Genomic DNA, 20,237 nt, shown 5'->3' on the forward strand with positions numbered 1-20,237 from the left:
TTACGTGTAAGTAAGATAGTGGTCCAGTTTCATTCTTTTACATATGGCTGTCCAGTTTTCCCAGCATCACTTACTGAGCAGACTGTCCTTTCCCTATTTTATCTTCCTGGTTCCTTTGTTGTAAATTAATTGATCATACATGTGAGGGTTTATTTCTGGGCTTCCAGTCCATTGTTTTTATGCGTCTGTTTTTGTGGCACTATCATACATATTGTTTTGATTGCTATAGCACTGTAGTTTGAAATCAGGAAGCATGATGCCTCCAGCTTTGCCCTTCTTTCTCAAGACTGTTTTGGCTATTTGAAGTCTTTTGTGGTTTTCAGTCTACAGTATAGCAAAGGAATCTGTTTGCAATAGGTTTCTTAAGAAATTCTTATATAATTCATTAGCTGATTGGAAACCATGGGTGTCTGAAGTATATTGGAATATTTTCTGTTTAAAGAAACAAGAATGTTAATATCAAGAAATTGATCTAGACTATAGATCAGCATAGTAATCAAAATTCTAACTTCCGGTTTGTATGTTTTTTGTTTTTAATAGGGTTTTATTTATCTGACAGATTTTTTTTATTTAAGAAGATAGCCTTTGGATTTCAACTCCCTGGGTATGAATCCCAGTTCTGTCAATTCCTAACACCTCACCTTAGACAATTTCTCAAATATACTTTGCCACAGTTTCCTTATCTGTGATATAATAGGTTGATCCCTACTTCATAGGATTGTTGTGAGAATTAAGTGAAGTAACATACAGTATGTGCATAACACTATACTTTACACTCAGAAATCCTCATTAAATGTATACTGCTAAGATTATTACTGGGCTTTCCTGGTGGCTCCATTAGTAAAGAATCCACCTGCCAACATAGGAGACAGTTTTGATCCCTATTCTGGGAAGACCCCAAATGCGGAGCAACAAAGCCTGTGCTCCACAGCTATTGAGCTTGTGCTCTAGAGCCCAGGAGCTACAACTACTGAAGCCCACTTCGAGTCCATGCTCCACAACAACAGAAGTCACTGCAGTGAGAGGCCCACTCACTGCAATTAAAGGAAAGCTTGCGCACCAACAAAGACCCTACATAATCAGAAATAAATATGTTTTTAAAATATATGTATTATTAATAGGTATCATGTACAGATCACCACACTAAGTATAGAGACACTCAAGATCTGTTTCTTGACTGGGTAATGAGTAGAAAATAGCCCAGTGGAAGGTATAGGGAATAGTATTTCAGAAAAACACATATGCAAAAGCTTGAAGTTGTGGGACAACAATATATTAGACTTTCTGGTGGCATGGGCATTGTAAACCACATTAAGGGATTTGAACTTTGCATTTTGCTAAAGACAAGGAAAAGCCTTGTATAGAACGTAATCGCAATTGCGTTTTGGAAAGGGGTGATTGCTATGTGCATCAGATTGATTTGGCCTCTACAAGGATTGTGGTTCTGAAGATGGAAGAAATTGGATAAACTGGAGAGCCATTTGGGAGGCAGACTCAACTGGACTTTGTGGTTGTTGGAATGCAGGGGCAAGGAAAGAGAGAAGGAGGCATCCTGAATGACTTGCAAGCATTAGTAGGCTTTCTGGGCAGTTGGTAGTGTGTGTATTCACTGAATGAAGAGTAGTGGAGCTACTCAATGTTTGATTCAGGACATCTCCATTTTAAGAGATCAGGCAGTTGGAAATGTGAAAGGTCTGAGATGGAGATGTTAGTTTGGGTATTAACTACAGCTGATCCAATTTAAAGTCCTGGGAATGGATGAGCTTGCCCTTGGAGCATGTTGAGAATGGAAAGAACAGAGGGTCAAACACAGAACCCCCAGAAACAACAATTTTTAGTCAAAAGCAGAATAAAAGAATCCCTAAAGGAGCCCATGTTGAGCTCTAGAATTGAAAGGAAATCAGGTGAATGTGGTAAGCAGTGTCATGTTCTGCTTACATCTGCTTACAGATGCTGAAGACAAAGATGCTTCCGATTTAGAAATGAAAAGCTTATTTGCAAAAGCAGTTTGAGTTATGCGTTGGTAATAAAAGCCACCTTCCTGTGGGTAGAGATACCCAAAGGGATGGGATCTTGAATATAGTTGAAGAGTCTGGCCTTAGAAGGAGAAACATCTGTTCAACAAGGACAGAAGAAGGAATGCTTTTGTAAGTTTAGGCTTATATTGTCTTTGTGAAATAGGTTTAACTTTTCTGCTGAGATATCAGAAGATGGTTGGAGACACACGTTCATAGTGCTCAGAGTTTGAAATAGTATAGCGCATGGTGTTGAGCTGAAGGTCATTGGAGTAAAATATTTATGTACAGCTGGGTTTTGCAGAGCAGGCTGTGGAAAGGGCTGGCTGTCTCAAACCTAAAGGTAGTGTGTGTAGAGGCATGAAAGCGAGCAGTGTATTCTGGGAACAGCAGTTAATCTTGAGATGCAGTGCAATAGACAGAAATGATCCTGAAGAGACAAAGAAGAAGTAGATAAATGATGAGGAAGAAGATAGTGTATAAACTAAAAGAAAATGGTAGCTAGAGAGAAGTGAGGAGGCAAGTGTGTTTCTTTAAAAAATCAAAAGCAAATAAATAGGCTTGAGCATTTGTAAAGCCAAGAGGAAGGTGCTAGGGAAGGTGACAGATGACCAGATAACTGAGGGAACGGAACTGGGTTGTTAACTACAGCAACTATCAAAGTGCTGTTGATAGCCATGGGGTAGCAGCAGCAGCTGTCCCTTCCTTGTAACACCAGAGTACTTGAAGAGTTGTATGTCAACCAATTCCTTTCAGTTATGTTCCAGAAAAGCTTATAAGTAAACCTTCAAATAAAACATATAGTGTAAATGATGGTTTCATCAAAGTTTTCAGGGGTTAAACACTGATCTGAAAAGCTTGAGTATATTTTCTTATCTCAGGATATCCTTAAACTATTAAGATACTAAACTCAACTTAGTAAAAATTCCACCAAGGCAATGGTTTTTTAAAATGGAAACTAGTTCCTTTGTTTTACAGTATATGAGCCCCAATCTATGTGAGGTAATTTTGATTTCTTTCTTTTTAGGCTAAAAAAAAACGAAGAGTCACTTGGTGCGTGGGGAAAATTAACAAAATGAAGGACTCAAACTACGTAAATGAATTTAATATGGCAGTGAATGTAACAACAAGAACACATAAGGCTACTGTAAGTTTAGGAGAAATTGATGAATGTGAGTACTTTTCCAATTACTTTCATTTATAAAAGCATCCCTATAAAGAGGGACTTTTTTTTAACTTTATTTTTTAATTGAAGGATAATTGTTTTACAGAATTTTGTTGTTTTCTGTTAAACCTCAACATAATCAGCCATCAGTGTACATATGTCCCCTCCCTAAAGCAGGACTTTATTTATAACTCAGTAATGTGATAAACACATTTAAATAAAATGTATGTATTAATATTTTAAGTGTAATTACAATGGAGATAATGAGAAAGTTAAGTGATTTTTAAAAAGTGAACGTTCATGAAGTTTTCTATTATTTCCACATCTCTTAAGAATGATGATGCATTGTAGTTGAAGCACACATTTTTGTTATAATAATTATCCAGTTAAATTAGTATCCACATAACGTCAGCCTTAAACTACTAATCTTGAAAGAATTCCTGTGTTTACAACAGAAATCTGTTTCAGAATTGTCCCCAACTTAGTTATAAGTATTTTTTAGGGGCATTTTATTTATTTATTTTTTGCTGTGCTGACTTTTCTTTATTTTTTTTTAATTAATTTATTTGAATTGGAGACTAATTACTTTACAATATTGTAGTGGTTTTTGCCGTACATTCACATGAATCAGCCATGGGTGTAAATGTGTTCCCCATCCTGAACCCCCTCCCACCTCCCTCCCCATCCCATCCCTCAGGGTCATCCCAGTGCACCAGCCCTGAGCACCCTGTCTCATTCATCGAACCTGGACTATCGATCTATTTCATATATGATAATATACTTGTTTCAATGCTGTTCTCTCAAATCATTCCACCCTCGCCATCTCCCACAGAGTCCAAAAGTCTGTTCTTTACATCTGTGTCTCTTGCTGTCTCACATATAGGGTCATCGTTACCATCTTTCTAAATTCCATATATATGCGTTAGTATACTGTATTGGTGTTTTTCTTTCTGACTTACTTCACTCTGTATAATAGGCTCTAGTTTCATCCACCTCATTCTTTTTAATGGCTGTGTAATATTCCATTGTGTGTATATACCACAGCTTTCTTATCCATTCGTCTACTGATGGACGTCTAGGTTGCTTCCATGTCCTGGCTATTGTAAACAGTGCTGCGATGAACACTAGGGTACACATGTCTCTTTCAACTCTGGTTTCCTCGGTGTGTATGCCCAGCAGTGGGATTGCTGGGTCGTATGGCAGTTCTATTTCCAGTTGTTAAGGAATCTCCACACTGTTCTCCATAGTGGCTGTACTAGTTTGCATTCCCACCAACGTGTAAGAGGGTTCCCTTTTCTCCACATCCTCTCCAGCATTTATTATTTGTAGACTTTTTGATAGCAGTCATTCTGACTGGCGTGAAATGATACCTCATTGTGGCTTTGATTTGCGTTTCTCTGATAATGAGTGATGTTGAGCATCTTCTCATGTGTTTGTTAGCTATCTGTATGTCTTCTTTGGAGAAATGTCTGTTTAGGTCTTTGGCCTATTTTTTTATTGGGTCGTTTATTTTTCTGGAATTGAGCTGCATGAGCTGCTTGTATATTTTTGAGATTAATTCTTTGTCAGTTGCTTCATATGCTATTATTTCTCTTAGGGGCATTTTTAAATCCACTTAAAATAATCAAATCTCAAATTTAGAATTTGTCCTTTTTACCTATACTGTACTAAGGATCCGTGTATTTTATCACTTATTCTAACCAGTGATCTTAATTCACACAATAATACAAATGTTCATATCTGTTTTTAATGTATTCTTCTCATTCATATAGTAAGTACATATTAGTTTGAGTTTATTACCTCTAATGAGAATTTTTTTAATCTTTGAGTTTTAAGAAGCTTAATAACATATTTATGGATAAATTTCTTTTCTCTATAATTATAGCTCTCTGTTCAGAGTCTGATATTTTCAGTAACACTCTTGATACATTGACTGAGATAGAATGGAATCCAGCAACAAAGCTACTAAGTCAGGTAATTTAAGTGTATTTTACAGAGCATTATGCTTTTACTCTTTTTAAAACTCATTTGTTATTGGTGTTTATTGTTGTTGTAACACATTTCTAGCTTTCAATTAATTTCAGTAACAGTTTTAGTTTCGTTTAGGGCTTCCTGGGTGGTCCTAATGGTAAGGTGAAAGTTAAAGTTGCTCAGTCCTATCCCAATTCTTTGCAACCCCATAAACTATACAGCCCATGGAATTCTCCAGGTCAGAATACTGGAATGGATAGTCTTTCCCTTCTCCAGGGAATCTTCCCAACCCAGGGATCGAACCCAGGTCTCCCACATTGCAGGCGGATTCTTTACCAGCTGAGCCACAAGGGAAGCCCAGTGGTAAAGAACTCACCTACCAATGCAGAATACTTAAGAGATGCAGGTTCAATTCCCTGGGTTGGGAAGATCCCCTGGCAACCCACTCCAGTATTCTTGCCTGGAGAATCCCAGGGACAGAGGACTCTGGTGGGCTACGGTCCATAGTGTCGCAAAGAGTCAGATGCAAGTGACTTAGTGACAATCCCCTAGGGATAAAAAGGGTTGACTTTTAGTGTCAAAATTCTCAGCTGTATATTAGAAGAATGATACATGTTAGGGAATGGTAAGATTGCCAGATAATACTTAAAATTAAAAGTAAGTGTCTATTGTCTTATCAAGAGTTTAAGAAATAAATAGTATAAACAATACTATAGTAAGTTAAATTATATATTTAATTTCTAGGCTCTTAATGTTCAAAGAAGTATAGTTTTACAAATGTATTAAAGAAAATTTTATTTTCACTTTGGAGGAAAATTGCAGTAATTCTTGGGAATTATTATGACCATTAGCTGATCATTGCAACTAGTTTTAATTAAGTATTTAGACAAAGTGTTTGTATGTCCCTAAAACATACCCTAGAAGTTCAGTGTTTTTTGAAAATCCTTGATGTTAGTTTTGTTTTTAACTCATGGTTTGACTCTCAAACAGTGTAGAAAGCAGAAACAGACCCCTTTTGAATATAGGAAAACCTAGCAGCCACTAGAGTTTTAAAGATCAATAATCTGTTTCACTTCTTAAATTCAGAGATACCTGAGAAATAAAATAGTAGTCAGACAAATGGACAGTTAAATTATCAGCTTTATAACTAACGAGTTTAAAGACCTGTATTCCATTTTATGAGCCCTACCTCCTACTTTTGACTCGACTTTTCCAGTCAGGAACAGGAAGAGCATTGGTTTATATGATCCTTTTTTTTTTTTCATCCTAACCTTTTCAAAATAGTCTTCTTCTATTCTGAGTTAGTTTACCAAAATTGCAGACCCTTTATCTTACTCTGTATCAAGCTGGACTGTTAAAAAGATATTGAAGAAGAAAATGGCCTGAACCACCAAATGATTCAAAGTTAAATTAATTATTTGATTAATCTAAATTTTAGTTAAGAAAACAAAGAATATATGATTAGACTTCTAACTTGAAATTTTGGTTTTGTTTACAATAGGAAAACTTAGAAAGTGAATTGAATTCACTTCGTGCTAACTATGATAACCTCGTACTAGACTATGAACATTTAAGAAGAGAAAATGAAGAAATGGAATTGAAATTAAAAGAAAAGAATGATTTGGATGAATTTGAAGCTCTAGAAAGAAAAGCAGAGAAAGATCAAGAGGTAAAGAGTGTGGAAATGTGAAACTAAACTAAAAACACAAGTTTAAAGGAAGTGTTCTCTTAAAAATATTTATTTCTAAACTTGAGATATTGAAGATGTACCTGTTTTCCACATATATACACAATTTAGGGAATTTAAGAAATAATTTATTTATATTATTTTAAAAATAGTTAAATCATATTTGTTTCTCTTGTGCTTATGCACAAGAAGAAATTAAGAACATCTTTAGGAAGGTTTGGTGAATCTGCCTATTGATGGATTTGTCTTGAAGAAATTATTTCCTTATAATTTGTATATTAAAGTATTTAATTTGTTGAGCATATGAGAAGTGCTGCCTAGACTATAGCCATTTCCTTCTGAGACCAACATGAATTTTAATATCCAGATGAATGTTTTATATATAGATACTTTCTATTAATGAATTTTGTTTTTTTAGAAAGTATATACCTAAATAACTGTGTGTAGTATTAGGCTACATGTTAAGCTAATGCAGAAGCCATCAGACTTTGGGATTTGGAAACTGTCCAAAAGATTCAAGAGATTTCTTAGTGTAGAGTCCTTAACCTAGAGTTCATAAACATTTTGAAATTATTTTATGGAATTTTGAAGTCCATATTCAGTTTTCTAGAGTAAGAATCCACAGCTACTATCAGACCTGGGACATGATCCTTTAGTGAAGTGCAAGTCTCTCAGTCGTGTCCGCCTCTTTGCAACCCCATGGACTGTATAGTCCGTGCAGTTCTCCAGGCCAGAATACTGGAGTGGGTAACCTTTCCCTTCTCCAGCAGATCTTCCTAACCCTGGGATCGAACTCAGGTCTCCCGCATTGCAGGTGGGTTCTTTACCAGCTGAGCCACAAGAGAAGCCCAACATGATCCATGAATCCCCTTAAAAATGAGTCAGTGTTTTGGTGTAGGTAAAATATATGAGTTAGTTTGTAGCTGCTTCTCAGATTTCTGTGTGGAGAGCCCAGAGGGACACAGTTCTTTTTTCTCAGTTTCATAGTTTCTTACCTGTTTTTCTTTCTTAAGGAAAAAAGAATTCTGTGCCACAAGTTCTACCTACAAACTGTAGTATATTTACTTCTATATTTCATAGGTATAGTGTGAGAGGCAAAAATCTGTAAGTTCTCCACAGAGTTCCATTGAACTTGTTTTAAAATTTGTGAATTCACAAAATGTAAAACATCACGAAAAGAAGAGTGGAGTTCAACGTGTAATCTGAGCTTTATTGAGAGGGAAGTTCTGGTATCGTGTTTAAGAACATGGTCTCTGGAGCAGACTGGCTGGAATGAAGCTCTGGTTTTGCTATTTATTAGCTCACCACCAATTTGAGCCTGGCATGAATTGTGGGCACGGCTTTGAGGAAGTCATCAAATCTCTCAGGGCTTACTTTTCTGTGTATCTTCCTTCTTGCAGTTAAATTGGGAGCTTTTCAAGTCCCCTTCTAATGCCAAAATCTTACCTAATTTTTTATATGTATCTTATAAATAAAATGGTATAAAATTAACTTTGGGCAATTTTATACCCAAAGTATAGCAATAATGTCTCTAATTTTTCTTACATTAAATAAATATATTCCATTAATCACTAAAAGTGAACAAATTCACCGAATTGAATCACGTACAGAAAGATTACAAAAATAACACAGTCTCACATCTTGATTTTTTTTTCCTTTTTACTATGAAAGGGGTAAATAATCCTATTCTCTTCATTTTCACTTGGAGACACTTTGAAATTCTAGGTTCTGTGAAGTAACCTAAAAGTTTAAGTAATACAAACTTAATCTGTTCAAAGACAGTTTTACAATATCCATTCCATATTAAACTAAAAATGAAAGTCTGTTCATTGTAAGCAATGAAGTATTTTCTAAAACCTACATTTTGGGGGAAAGTTTAGCCAAAAAGGAGTAAAAGTCAAATTACAGCCTTAGGACACGTGACCATTGTCCGGGCTTCTAAGGGTTTTGTCAAAAATCACTAAAGCTGTGGGTAATTTTCAAGTAAAGATACAGTAGTAAAGATATTTAAATAGTAATTTTAGAGAAAGGAATAAACAAGGTCAAGTATTACCATGATCAGGGAACAAGAGAAATTTCATTTCTCTACCAATTTTAGCTTGATTTAATTTTATAGTTTTCACAACTTAGAGATATTTATGTTAATTAAATGTTTCATTTCACCTGCTAAAAATTACAGCTGAAATATGCAACATTTTTTATGTAGCAGTGGATTAACTTTGACCATATCATATGCATTCTCTACTCTCTGCATTTTAAACAATACATCATTGGAAGAATACACTAATCTCTTTACAAAAGTTACTTAATCTTTTTCTGTTTATCTGAACCAGTACTTAAAATGAAGAGCAATTTCAAATGAGAAGTAAAGGAATTTTTCCTCCTAAATATTTTCAAAACTTAAAGTTAATTATTTAGTTCTTCATTTCTGTCAAATGTGGTTTCCTTGCTCAAAAGTTAGAGAAGAAAAGGTAAAAGAGCCAGCCAATTTAAATTGTAACAATACAGATTAAAACTTTGCTGAACAATGGGCTTGCCACTAATCACATGTGCCAGCTGAGCACTCGAAATGGGGCCAGTCTCTACTGACCTAAGTATGAAAAAAAGATGAAAGGTTACATGAATTTAATACTGATTACATGAAGTAAAATAGTTATATTTATTAGATTAAATTATATTAAGGGGCTTCCCCGATGGCTTGGTGGATAAAGCATCTGCCTGCAGTGCAGGAGACACAGGAGACCTGGGTCCAATCCTTGTGTTGGGAAGATCCCCTGGAGGAGGAAATGGCAACCCACTCCAATATCCTTGCCTAGAAAATCCCATGGACAGAGGAGCCTCGCAGGCCACAGTCCAAAGGGTCGCAAAGAGTCAGACACGACTGAGCATGAGCACGGCATGGCTAATTATATTAAAATTAATTCTACCTATTTCTTTTTACTTTTAATAGTGGCTACTAGAAAATTTTTAATTATAAATTTGGCTCATATTATATTTCTACTGAATAATGCTGACCTAAAATAGGAAAATGTCAAACTAGCAGTAGTCTGAAATCTGAAACTAGATAGGACTGAGTTATTCATCCAGAAAATTTTATTTAAATGAGATGCTATTTTTGTAAGCCCCTTATATTTGACTAGAAGTTGCTTTTACTCACTAATGACTCATCTGATTATGAAGATTAAGGAACTCTAAGAGGTAATACACTTATCTTTGTTATAGTTTACTTGTTTTGAACACTAAAGTTTCTGGTACTTAAATATTTAATGCTGCAGATATTTCAATAAAAAAGAAACTTCAAAAGAAATTCTCATATCTTTAAGTAATCTTTATACTTTTAGACAGTTGAACAATATAAAGCAGTAACACCGTCTTTCCAGTATTTCCAGTAGAATAAACCAACAAGGTAATATTTCATAATCCCATACATATCTCTGTAGCTTTGGTGAACAGTAAAATATTATAAAGGTACCACTTAAAACTGTCGTAATCCAAAACTAAATTTCAAGTCACAACTCATTAAAAGTATGCCAGTATAAAGCTAGGTGGATAATTTATCAAAAGAGAGAAAAACCTTATAAAATAAATACGTTTCTGACCTAACCCAAAACAAAAATCTATTAAAAAGTATGTTTTTTTTAAGAGTTTGATTACCACTATGTCTTCTACAAATGGTGAATGCTAATTTGCTTTTGACGTTATTATAGCTTTATTAACAGATGACGTAGCTATTTTGGGGTCATGCTTAGGCTTTTTTTCTTTTTTCTTATTTGTTTGTTTTGTAGGGTTTGGGGATTTTTTGTTTGGCTGGAGATTTGGGGGTTTTATTTGTTTCTTTTTAAATAACGAGGTGCTTTGTTGCAGTAGCTTAAACAGTTGCTTTCCCAGTCCTTCTTGCTGTGTTGGGTGATTCTAGAGCGGTGAATGAATGCTATCTTTTTTTTTTTTTTTTTTGCTTTATTAACTGTTGGTTTGCTCTGTTGCCTGTTCACATGCTCTTACAGATGCAACTAATTCATGAAATTTCCAACTTAAAGAATTTAGTTAAGCATGCAGAAGTATATAATCAAGATCTTGAGGTGAGCATTTATGTTGATATTTCTGTTGATAAGGAGCCCAAACTGTAAAACATCTATGTAATTAAATATGATTTCAGAAAATAGAGGGAATTATATTTTTAAAATCTCAACTCTTTGAATTTTGCTATCTACTGATTTAAACTATTAAATGTAAGTTCTTTTTAATTCCTTAAAATTGAAACCCGTTTAAATTGTTTCATTCTCCTTTAAATGTTTTAGAATGAACTAAGTTCAAAAGTAGAGCTGCTTAGAGAAAAGGAAGACCAGATTAAGAAGCTACAGGAATACATAGAATCTCAGAAGTCAGAAAGTAGGAAAATGGACTCGTCATACTCATCGGTAAAAGTCAGATTTATTTTATTGTATCATCATTTTGACATTTGACATTAGTATTTGTAGTTATACTATCATCATCATTGCAAATATGTATACTACTATGTGCTGGGCATTGTTCTAGTTGTTTTAAGTACAGTATTTTATTTAATCCTGTGAGAGAGGCACAATTAATATCATTTCCATTTTATGGATAAAAATTAGAGTTAACAATACTATCCTTCAATCGAACGTAAATAAGTTAGTGATGAACTTCCATTCAGTTCAGTACAGTCGCTCAGTCATGTCGGACTCTTTGCGACCCCATGAATCGCAGCACGCCAGGCTTCCCTGTCCATCACCAACTCCCGGAGTTCACTCAGACTCACGTCCATCGAGTCAGTGATGCCATCCAGCCATCTCATCCTCTGTTGTCCCCTTCTCCTCCTGCCCCCAATCCCTCCCAGCATCAGAGACTTTTCCAATGAGTCAGCTCTTGGCATGCGGTGGCCAAAGTACTGGAGTTTCAGCTTTAGCATCATTCCTTCCAAAGAACACCCAGGGCTGATCTCCTTTAGAATGGACTGGTTGGATCTCCTTGCAGTCCAAGGGACTCTCAAGGGTCTTCTCCAACACCACAGTTCAAAAGCATCAATTCTTCGGCACTCAGCTTACTTCATAGTCCAACTCTCACATCCATACATGACCACTGGAAAAACCATAGCCTTGAATAGACGGACCTTTGTTGGCAAAGTAATGTCTCTGACTTCCATTAAAAATCAGTAATTAAAAATTTTTTTAATTTTTTTCAATGGCTTTATACAAATACATGGAGAAATATATAATCAGTATCTTCAGGTAAGCACTTGACATTGGTTAGTAATTAGAACTATAAAACATGTAACTGGGCATGATTTCATAAATTACATTAATTTTATTTCACTAGTATATATATTAATGCATTCTCATTATAATGAAGTAACTGTTTTAACAGTTTAATATTTTTCAGAAACTGTAGCTGTAGGTTATTTTGGTCAGTATAAGATCATGCCATTAAACAGTACTGAATGTTATGGTGGAATTAGCTTTTTTTTTCTATTTTCTTTCAATTCACTTGATTACTTCAAGAAAGTATCAGTTGAATTCTAGTTTTTAACTCTCTTTTTAAAAGGCAGCAATTTCTAGCCAAAAATTTTAGATTATTAGCTGCTATTGTTCTTCTTTTGTTTGCATTTGAGTTTTTCAGAGTACTTTTTGTTATCTTCTGTTGGTACTCTTTTATTACCTTTTGTTAATGGCAAATGATCTTTTTGAAAGTGTTCTTATTGTTATAAGGCCTTGGAGAGAAAGACACTTTCATATAATCCTGGTGTGTCTATTGATAGAATGAGAATTCCGCCCCCCACCACCTTTTTTTTCTTAATTTTTTTGGCTGTGCTACATGGCATGTGGGATCTCAGTTCCCCAACCAAGGATCAGATCCAGGCACCCTGCATTGGAAGCTTGGAGTCCCAACCACTGGACTGCCAGGGATGACTCTACCCATTTTTTTAATTGTTGTTTATTTCTTTCTCTTTATTCATCCAGTTCATTGATTCATGCATGCACCCATTAATATTTTGCCAAGGACATATGGTTGAATTCATGTATGGCTAAAGTCATGTTAAACTGCCACTTCTTTCTATAAATGAGCTAAATTTTTTTTTCATATTTATCAGTCATTTCCTTTTTCTCTTCTGTAAGTTGCCTGTTCATATCCTTTCTCTATTTTTCTACTGAATTATTTATCTTTTTTTTAATTTGTGATTAAACATCCTTAATTTTAATTATTAACTACTCACCTGTCATGTTTTGCAGAGAGTAACTTAAAAAAAAAAACAAACAAAGACTTCCCTAGCATTCCAGTGGTTAAGACTCCATACTTATGCTTCAGGGGGCACAGGTTCAATCCCTGGTAGGGGGACTAAGATCCCATTTGACCTGCAGCAAGACCAAAACAAAACATAAAAAACGAGTAAAGCAAAAAATAAAAATACATAGAAAACTTTAACAGGCTAGGTGAGAAACAATTATGTTATCCTTTTTAAACAATAGCAGAATTACTATAGTACTTCTACATGATGCATGTATAATTTGAAACATTATAGCTAGAATTTTTTTTTTAATTTTTCTCTTTTGGCTGTATTACATGGTTTGTAGGATCTTAATTCCCTGACCAGGGGTCAAACCCAGGCCCTGGCAGTGAAAGCATTGAATCCTAACCACTGAACCCCTTAAAATTCCCTAAAATATTTTTATTATGAAAAATGTTATTCATTTTTATCTTAATTCTAAAAATACATTTGGTAATTTGCATATTATAATCATTTTTCATTTCTTAGGAATAACATACATGTATATATTGGCTTTTCCAAATCTAGCAAAATTAGATTTCACTAAATCCTTTTTGTCATGTGTAAAGGAAAACACTGAAGACCTAAAACAAATGAAACAGACTCTGCTTGATGTCGAAACTGTAGCTCTTGATGCTAAGAGAGAATCAGCCTTTCTTAGAAGTGAAAATCTAAAGCTGAAAGAGAAAATGGTGAGTGATTTTTATAATATTTACAATAACAGTTGAAATTCATTTCACAGTACATTTCTGTGAATTTACAGTGTTTCTCTCAATAGAAAGAACTTGCAAGTACTTGCAAGCAGATGGAAAATGATACTCAGTTATATCAAAGTCAGTTGGAGGCGAAAAAGAAAATGCAAGTTGATCTGGAGAAAGAATTACAATCTTCTTTTAATGAAATAACAAAACTCACCTCCCTTATAGATGGCAAAGTTCCAAAAGGTATTTTATCATTTCAGACTTACCTCTTTGCAAATCTGTCTTTATATAGAACAATACCTAAAAGATTTTGCAGCTGTATTCCAGTGATTAAAAATCCATTATTCTCTGGTGTTTTTAATTGCTTAATGTTAAATGTTACTGTCATTTGGTATCAGAATTTATAAACGTTAAATCATTTCTATCAGACATTAAATCAGAAGAGTTTAAAAATTATTTCTCAAATAAATTGAACCCAATCTTGGACAAGGTGATTAACTATTGGATTAACTATTTACCAATACTGACTCTTTCTTTAATAAATTTTATACAATCTGATTAAATAATCTAACTACATGCATAATTTAGATTGACCCAATAATTGCAAGCTGTTTTAAACTTACTAAAAATTTTCTAGATTTTCTGTCTAATATGGAATTGGAAAGAAAAATAACCCATCTGCAGAAAGAATTGAATAAAGCAGTCGAAGAAAATGAAACTTTGCGTAATGAAGTTAATTTGCTGTCAGAGTTGAAATCTTTACCTTCAGAAGTAGAAATGCTAAGGAAAGAGGTAAACATATTTTTAAGAAAACAACTCATGAAGTAAAAACCTTTGCGAAGTACCTTAAATATTTTGCCGTAATTTATTATAAAGTGCCAGGCAAGAGACTATGAATGTTTGATTCAGTTTGTTAGCAATAGAAATACAAGTAAAATTCTAGGAAAAATCGTGCAATGCCTGCCTCATCAGAAAGATAGAAAACATTTTAAAATGATAGGTAAGGATTTAAAGACACATCCTGATTGTGTTTCTACTGAGTGTCCTTCTGTGTGCAATTCTTATTAGAACCAGAGATTAGAAAGCAAAGCTTTGAAAGTAAACAGGATAGTATGTGTTAAAGAGATATGACAAGAAAAATATTGCCATTTCTCAATCAAACCTTTGTTTAATTTCAGTGTCTTTGGTGGGGAGGGAGTAAGGCAAAGAAAGCTTTTTTCCTCAAAACTGGTCAACTATATCATATCTTGCTTTCATAGTTAAGTTTTCTTTCTTTTCTATAGATACATGATAAATCTGAAGAGCTCTATATAGTAACATCAGAAAAAGACAAATTGTCTTCTGAAGTAGTTGATAAGGAAAGTAGAATTCAAGGTTTACTTGAAGAAATTGGGAGCACTAAAAATGATCTACCAACTCCCCAGTTGAGTTGTGAAAGCACTGATCAAGAATTCCAAGATGTTAAAAATCACCGTATTGAATTTGAGCAAAAGTATAAAATGGTCCTTGAAGAAAATGCCAAATTGAATCAAGAAATAGGAAATCTCTCTAAAGAAGCTGAAGAACTTGGGTTAAATTTGGAGGCTTTGAAGGCAGAGGTTAGTGCAGGACATCCTCTAGGGAAATGATCTTTGTTCTGGGGTTTTGCTTCCGTATATATGTCACAGAATGATCTGCTTTTCACATTTATTTTTTCTTATCTTACAGCTCTCTCACAAAACCCAAGAACTTCAACAAAAAACAACTGAGAATCAAGAAAGATCAAAGGAAGTGGAAGAGCTGAAGAAACAATTAGAAAGTAGGGATTCTAGGCTGCAAATGGTAGAAAAAGAAAAAACACTGATTACTGAGAAATTTCAACAAACATTAGTAGAAGTAAAAACCTTAACCCAAGAAAAAGATGATCAAAAACAACTCCAAGAGAGCCTACAAACTGAGAGGGACCAACTCAAAAGTGACATTCAGGATACTATAAATATGGTAAGGTTTTGACTGAACTTTTGAAATCTTAGAGCCTCTTTAAAAACCTTTCAGAAGCCATCATTTATTATTTACGATCAAGCAGTAACTGTAAAATTATTTTCATTGTTTCATATTCTAATGAAAATTATTTTCTATTTCTCTGACAAAGAATATAGACACCCAGGAACAGCTACGAAATGCGCTTGAGTCTTTGAAACAACACCAAGAAACAATTAACATGCTAAAAATGAAAATTTCTGAGGAAACTTCCAAGAATTTGCATATAGAAGAAAACTTAGAAGAAACTAGGGATGAATTTCAGGAAAAGGTAAGGAGTGTTTCTGGTCAAAGATATCATAAAACCTTGACCTCAAACACTAAAGTACATAATGGTAATCTCAATCGTTATTATTCACAGTAGTAATAACTCTTCTTTGAAATAACTTCAAATATAACTGCTTACCATCAGTTTGAAAAGGAAAAGACAAAAAATACTAATTCCGATTTTGAGCTGACCTTTTTTCTGAGACCTGATATGATTTGCACATCTTCAAAACTCACTGAACTCTAAGAGTGTGAGAAAGATTCTATGCTTATTATGGCTAAAATATTTGTTTTATGTTGGATTTTGTATACTTTATGTTTGTTTTGAGTTTGCTATAGAATCAACCTGTATATCATGTTTGTGTCTATTTCTAGGGTTTGGGCCTTAATTTTACTCTTAGGTGCTTAAATCTTACCTTAATTCATTCTGGATAGTAAGATTCATTTTGCCCTGAGACTTTAGAAGAAAAACCACTTTAAAAAAAATAATACCTAACTGATTATTCAATCAGTTACAAATTTAATTATATGCATTGGGATGCTAATGGTGATTTTTTTAAAGGGAGGCATATTAGTCTGCTAGGGCTGCCATAACAAAATATCACAGACTGTTTGTAAACTATGTGTTTATCTTTGCAGAAATGTCTGTTCAAGTTTTTGCCCATTTTTAAGTTGGTTTTTGTTGTTGTAAGAATTCTATTTTTTGGATATTAACCCTTTATCAGTTTTATGATTTGCAAGTATTTTCTCCCATTTCATAGGTTGTCTTTTCACTCTATTGATTGTGTCCTCTGATGCACAGAAGTTTTAAATTTTTATACAGTTTAAGTTAGCTTCTTTTTTCCCCTTCTGCCCTGACACACAATATTCCGGTGTTGGAAAAGGAGCTTTCTCTTCTCTCTCCTATGCCTAAGGCCTTTCACTTCTTCTATTATCTCATGTTCTCAGTTTGTCTATAATTTGGATCAACCGTGGGCCAAAGGTTCTTGACCTTAATTTGAAGTTTATAACTTCTGCTTTCGTAAGGGGAAGGTTTTTTGAATAGTTTATTTAGAATAAGATATAACAATGTATATCTGCTTTAAAACTAATGCAATCATAGTGCCCCATGAGAAGGAGGCCTGGAGAAGGAAATGGCAACCCACTCCAATATTCTTGCCTGGAGAATTCCACAGACAGAGGAGTCCATGGCGTCACAAAGAGTTAGACACGACAGAATGACTAACATACACACACATGAGGAGACAATAAATGAGAAGTGAGGAAAGTTATACTCATTGGGACCACCTGGCTTCTGTAGTATTATGTTCATGCTAGAAGCTTCCATGGTGACAAAGGGTCTGATGGAATTTTCGGCACCATTCTGTTTATTAGAGGTCTTGAAGTCTGGGCGGGAAGGCTGAGATCACCTTGGTCCAGTGATAACCATATTCATGCTGGAATCACCCATGTAGATAAAAGAGAGGGTCCAGGAATCTCCTGGGACCCCTCTGTTCTGGGCACCACAGAGGTCTATTAGTAGGTCTGTCAGAAATCCTCTTGGAGTGCCCATTTTCAACCTACTTGATGTCTCTCTCTTTGGAAATGCAGTTTCTCTAGTGTGTCTCTACAGAAATTAAATTTTACTCATAACCACAGTAGCTGAAATATTTCCTAGTCTGAGTTCAGTTTTGAAATGTACCTTGGTTATCAGAATACTTTGTCTCCATCTTCTTTGTCTTTGTAGATATTTCTTTGTTTAGGAGTAAAGATTCAGATGGAGAAGGCAATGGCAGCCCACTCCAGTACTCTTGCCTCCAGTACGGAGGAGCCTGGTGGGCTGCAGTCCATGGGGTCGCTAAGAGTCGGACACGACTGAGCGATTTCACTCTCACTTTTCACTTTCCTGCACTGGAGAAGGAAATGGCAACCCACTCCAGTGTTCTTGCCTGGAGAATCCCAGGGACGGGGGAGCCTGGTGGGCTGACGTTTGTGGGGTCACACAGAGTCGGACACGACTGAAGTGACTTAGCAGTAGCAGCAAAAATTCAGGAGTGCGAATTATAGTATCTGACAAACTGCTCCCAAAGGCTATATGTTCCCCAGCTTAAGTTCTCATACAGTTAGCTTCATGGTGTGCAACATTGTCAGAAGCTCATGAGTATTGCCAGCACTTAAGAGGGTAACTAAACAAAGGATGGTTTGTCCTTATCCACTCTAGAGAACAAAGAAACTACTAAAAATACTAATTTGAAGTTTACATAATAGTATGGGAAAATGCATATGATCTACATGAAAAAGAAAAGCTACAATGAATCCTATATATGTAAATTAATTATGATTGCTATGTTTTTAAAAAGTTAACGGAAAACACTGGGATGAAATATTCTAGAATTCTAATAGTGGTTGTGTTGGTGATATTGATGATATTTTTTCTCTTTATTTTTCAGATTTTTTTCTAACATTAATTATAGATCTTTATAAAAACCTTTAAAGACATATGTGACCAGTATGGAGTTGAATATTTATTAGACTAGTATAAAGGTATATCAGATCAGATCAGTCGCTCAGTTGTGTCCAACTCTTTGCGACCCCGTGAATAACAGCACGCCAGGCCTCCCTATCCATCACCAACTCCTGGAGTTCACTCAGACTCACGTCCATCGAGTCAGTGATGCCATCCAGCCATCTCATCCTCTGTCATCCCCTTCTCCTTCTGCCCCCAATCCCTCCCAGCATCAGAGTCTTTTCCAATGAGTCAACTCCAATTTCATGCCAACAATTGTGATGTTAGTCTTAGTCTTCTTTTACCAGGGACTTCACATTTTAAGTTATATTTGGTTAAGACTTATTATGGATAAATGAATTTATATAACGTGCTTTTCTTAAGCAGTAATTGAAATTTATATATTGAGAAAAGATGAATTATACTATTATAATGTGAGATATATTTCTACCAAAATTACTTTTCCCTCTACATGTATACTTACAATGGTGCATATTTACCATTGTAAGTATGCACTACCTCTGAAAATGAAAGTTGGGAATATTCTTATTGGGAATAGGGAATGATTTCCAGCTTTTAAGGAAAGAAATAAAATGATAGAGCCCAAAGTAGCTTACTTTTTCAGAAAATCTGGTTAACCCATCATACATAAAGATAATTGTTATATCTATAGCTGTTTCATTTCAGTTCAGTTCAGTTGCTCAGACATGTCCGACTCTTTGCGACCCATGATGCATAATGCCAGGCCTCCCTGTCCATCACCAACCCCGGAGTTTACTCACTCATGTCTGTCAAGTTGGTGATGCCATCCAGCCATCTCATCCCCTGTCATCCCCTTCTCCTTCTGCCCCCAATCCCTCCCAGCATCAGAGTCATTACCAGTGAGTCAGCTCTTCGCATGAGGTGGCCAAAGTATTGGAGTTTCAGCTTTAGCATCAGTCCTTCCAATGAACACCCAGTACTGTTCTTAGAATGGACTGGTTGGATCTCCTTGCAGTCCAAGGGACTCTCAAGAGTCTTCTCCAACACCATAGTTCAAAAGCATCAATTCTTCAGCGCTCAGCTTTCTTCACAGTCCAACTCTCACATCCATTCATAACTACTGGAAAAACCATAGCCTTGACTAGATGGACCTCTGTTGGCAAAGTTATGTCTCTGCTTTTGAATATGCTATCTAGGTTGGTCATAACTTTCCTTCCAAGGAGCAAGCGTCTTTTAATTTCATGGCTGCAATCACCATCTGCAATGATTTTGGAGCCCAAAAAATAAAGTCTGACACTGTTTCCACTGTTTCCCCATCTATTTGCCATGAAGTGATGGGACCAGATGCCATGATCTTCGTTTTCTGATTGTTGAGCTTTAAGCCAACTTTTTCACTCTCCTCTTTCACTTTCATCAAGAGGCTCTTTAGTTCCTCTTCACTTTCTGCCATAAGGGTGGTGTCATCTGCATATCTGAGATTACTGATATTTCTCCCTGCAATCTTGATTCCAGATTGTGCTTCTTCCAGCCCAGCGTTTCTCATGATGTACTCTGCATATAAGTTAAATAAGCAGGGTGACAATATACAGCCTTGACGTACTCCTTTTCCTATTTGGAACCAGTCTGTTGTTCCATGTCCAGTTCTAACTGTTGCTTCCTGAC

General features: G+C 35.3%; 1 protein-coding gene across 6 annotated transcripts in view; it reads left to right on the forward strand.

Moving 5' to 3' along the window:
* The window catches only part of CENPE (centromere protein E), an 82,286-nt gene that overhangs the window by 19,908 nt on the left and 42,141 nt on the right, over positions 1–20,237 (forward strand). For 5 of the 6 annotated variants that reach the window (XM_070372069.1, XM_070372064.1, XM_070372065.1 and 2 more), the window contains exons 14-24: positions 3,043–3,187; positions 5,066–5,154; positions 6,653–6,820; positions 10,843–10,917; positions 11,137–11,256; positions 13,691–13,813; positions 13,900–14,065; positions 14,460–14,614; positions 15,106–15,420; positions 15,530–15,802; positions 15,954–16,112. In XM_070372069.1, coding sequence (XP_070228170.1) covers positions 3,043–3,187; positions 5,066–5,154; positions 6,653–6,820; positions 10,843–10,917; positions 11,137–11,256; positions 13,691–13,813; positions 13,900–14,065; positions 14,460–14,614; positions 15,106–15,420; positions 15,530–15,802; positions 15,954–16,112 — 1,788 coding nt within the window. The remainder of the gene's footprint in view (positions 1–3,042; positions 3,188–5,065; positions 5,155–6,652; positions 6,821–10,842; positions 10,918–11,136; positions 11,257–13,690; positions 13,814–13,899; positions 14,066–14,459; positions 14,615–15,105; positions 15,421–15,529; positions 15,803–15,953; positions 16,113–20,237) is intronic. The other variant, XM_070372066.1, reaches the window with a different exon arrangement.

This window comes from Bos mutus, chromosome 6 (assembly GCF_027580195.1).
Source record: "Bos mutus isolate GX-2022 chromosome 6, NWIPB_WYAK_1.1, whole genome shotgun sequence".
Classification (NCBI taxonomy): Eukaryota; Metazoa; Chordata; class Mammalia; order Artiodactyla; family Bovidae; genus Bos; species Bos mutus.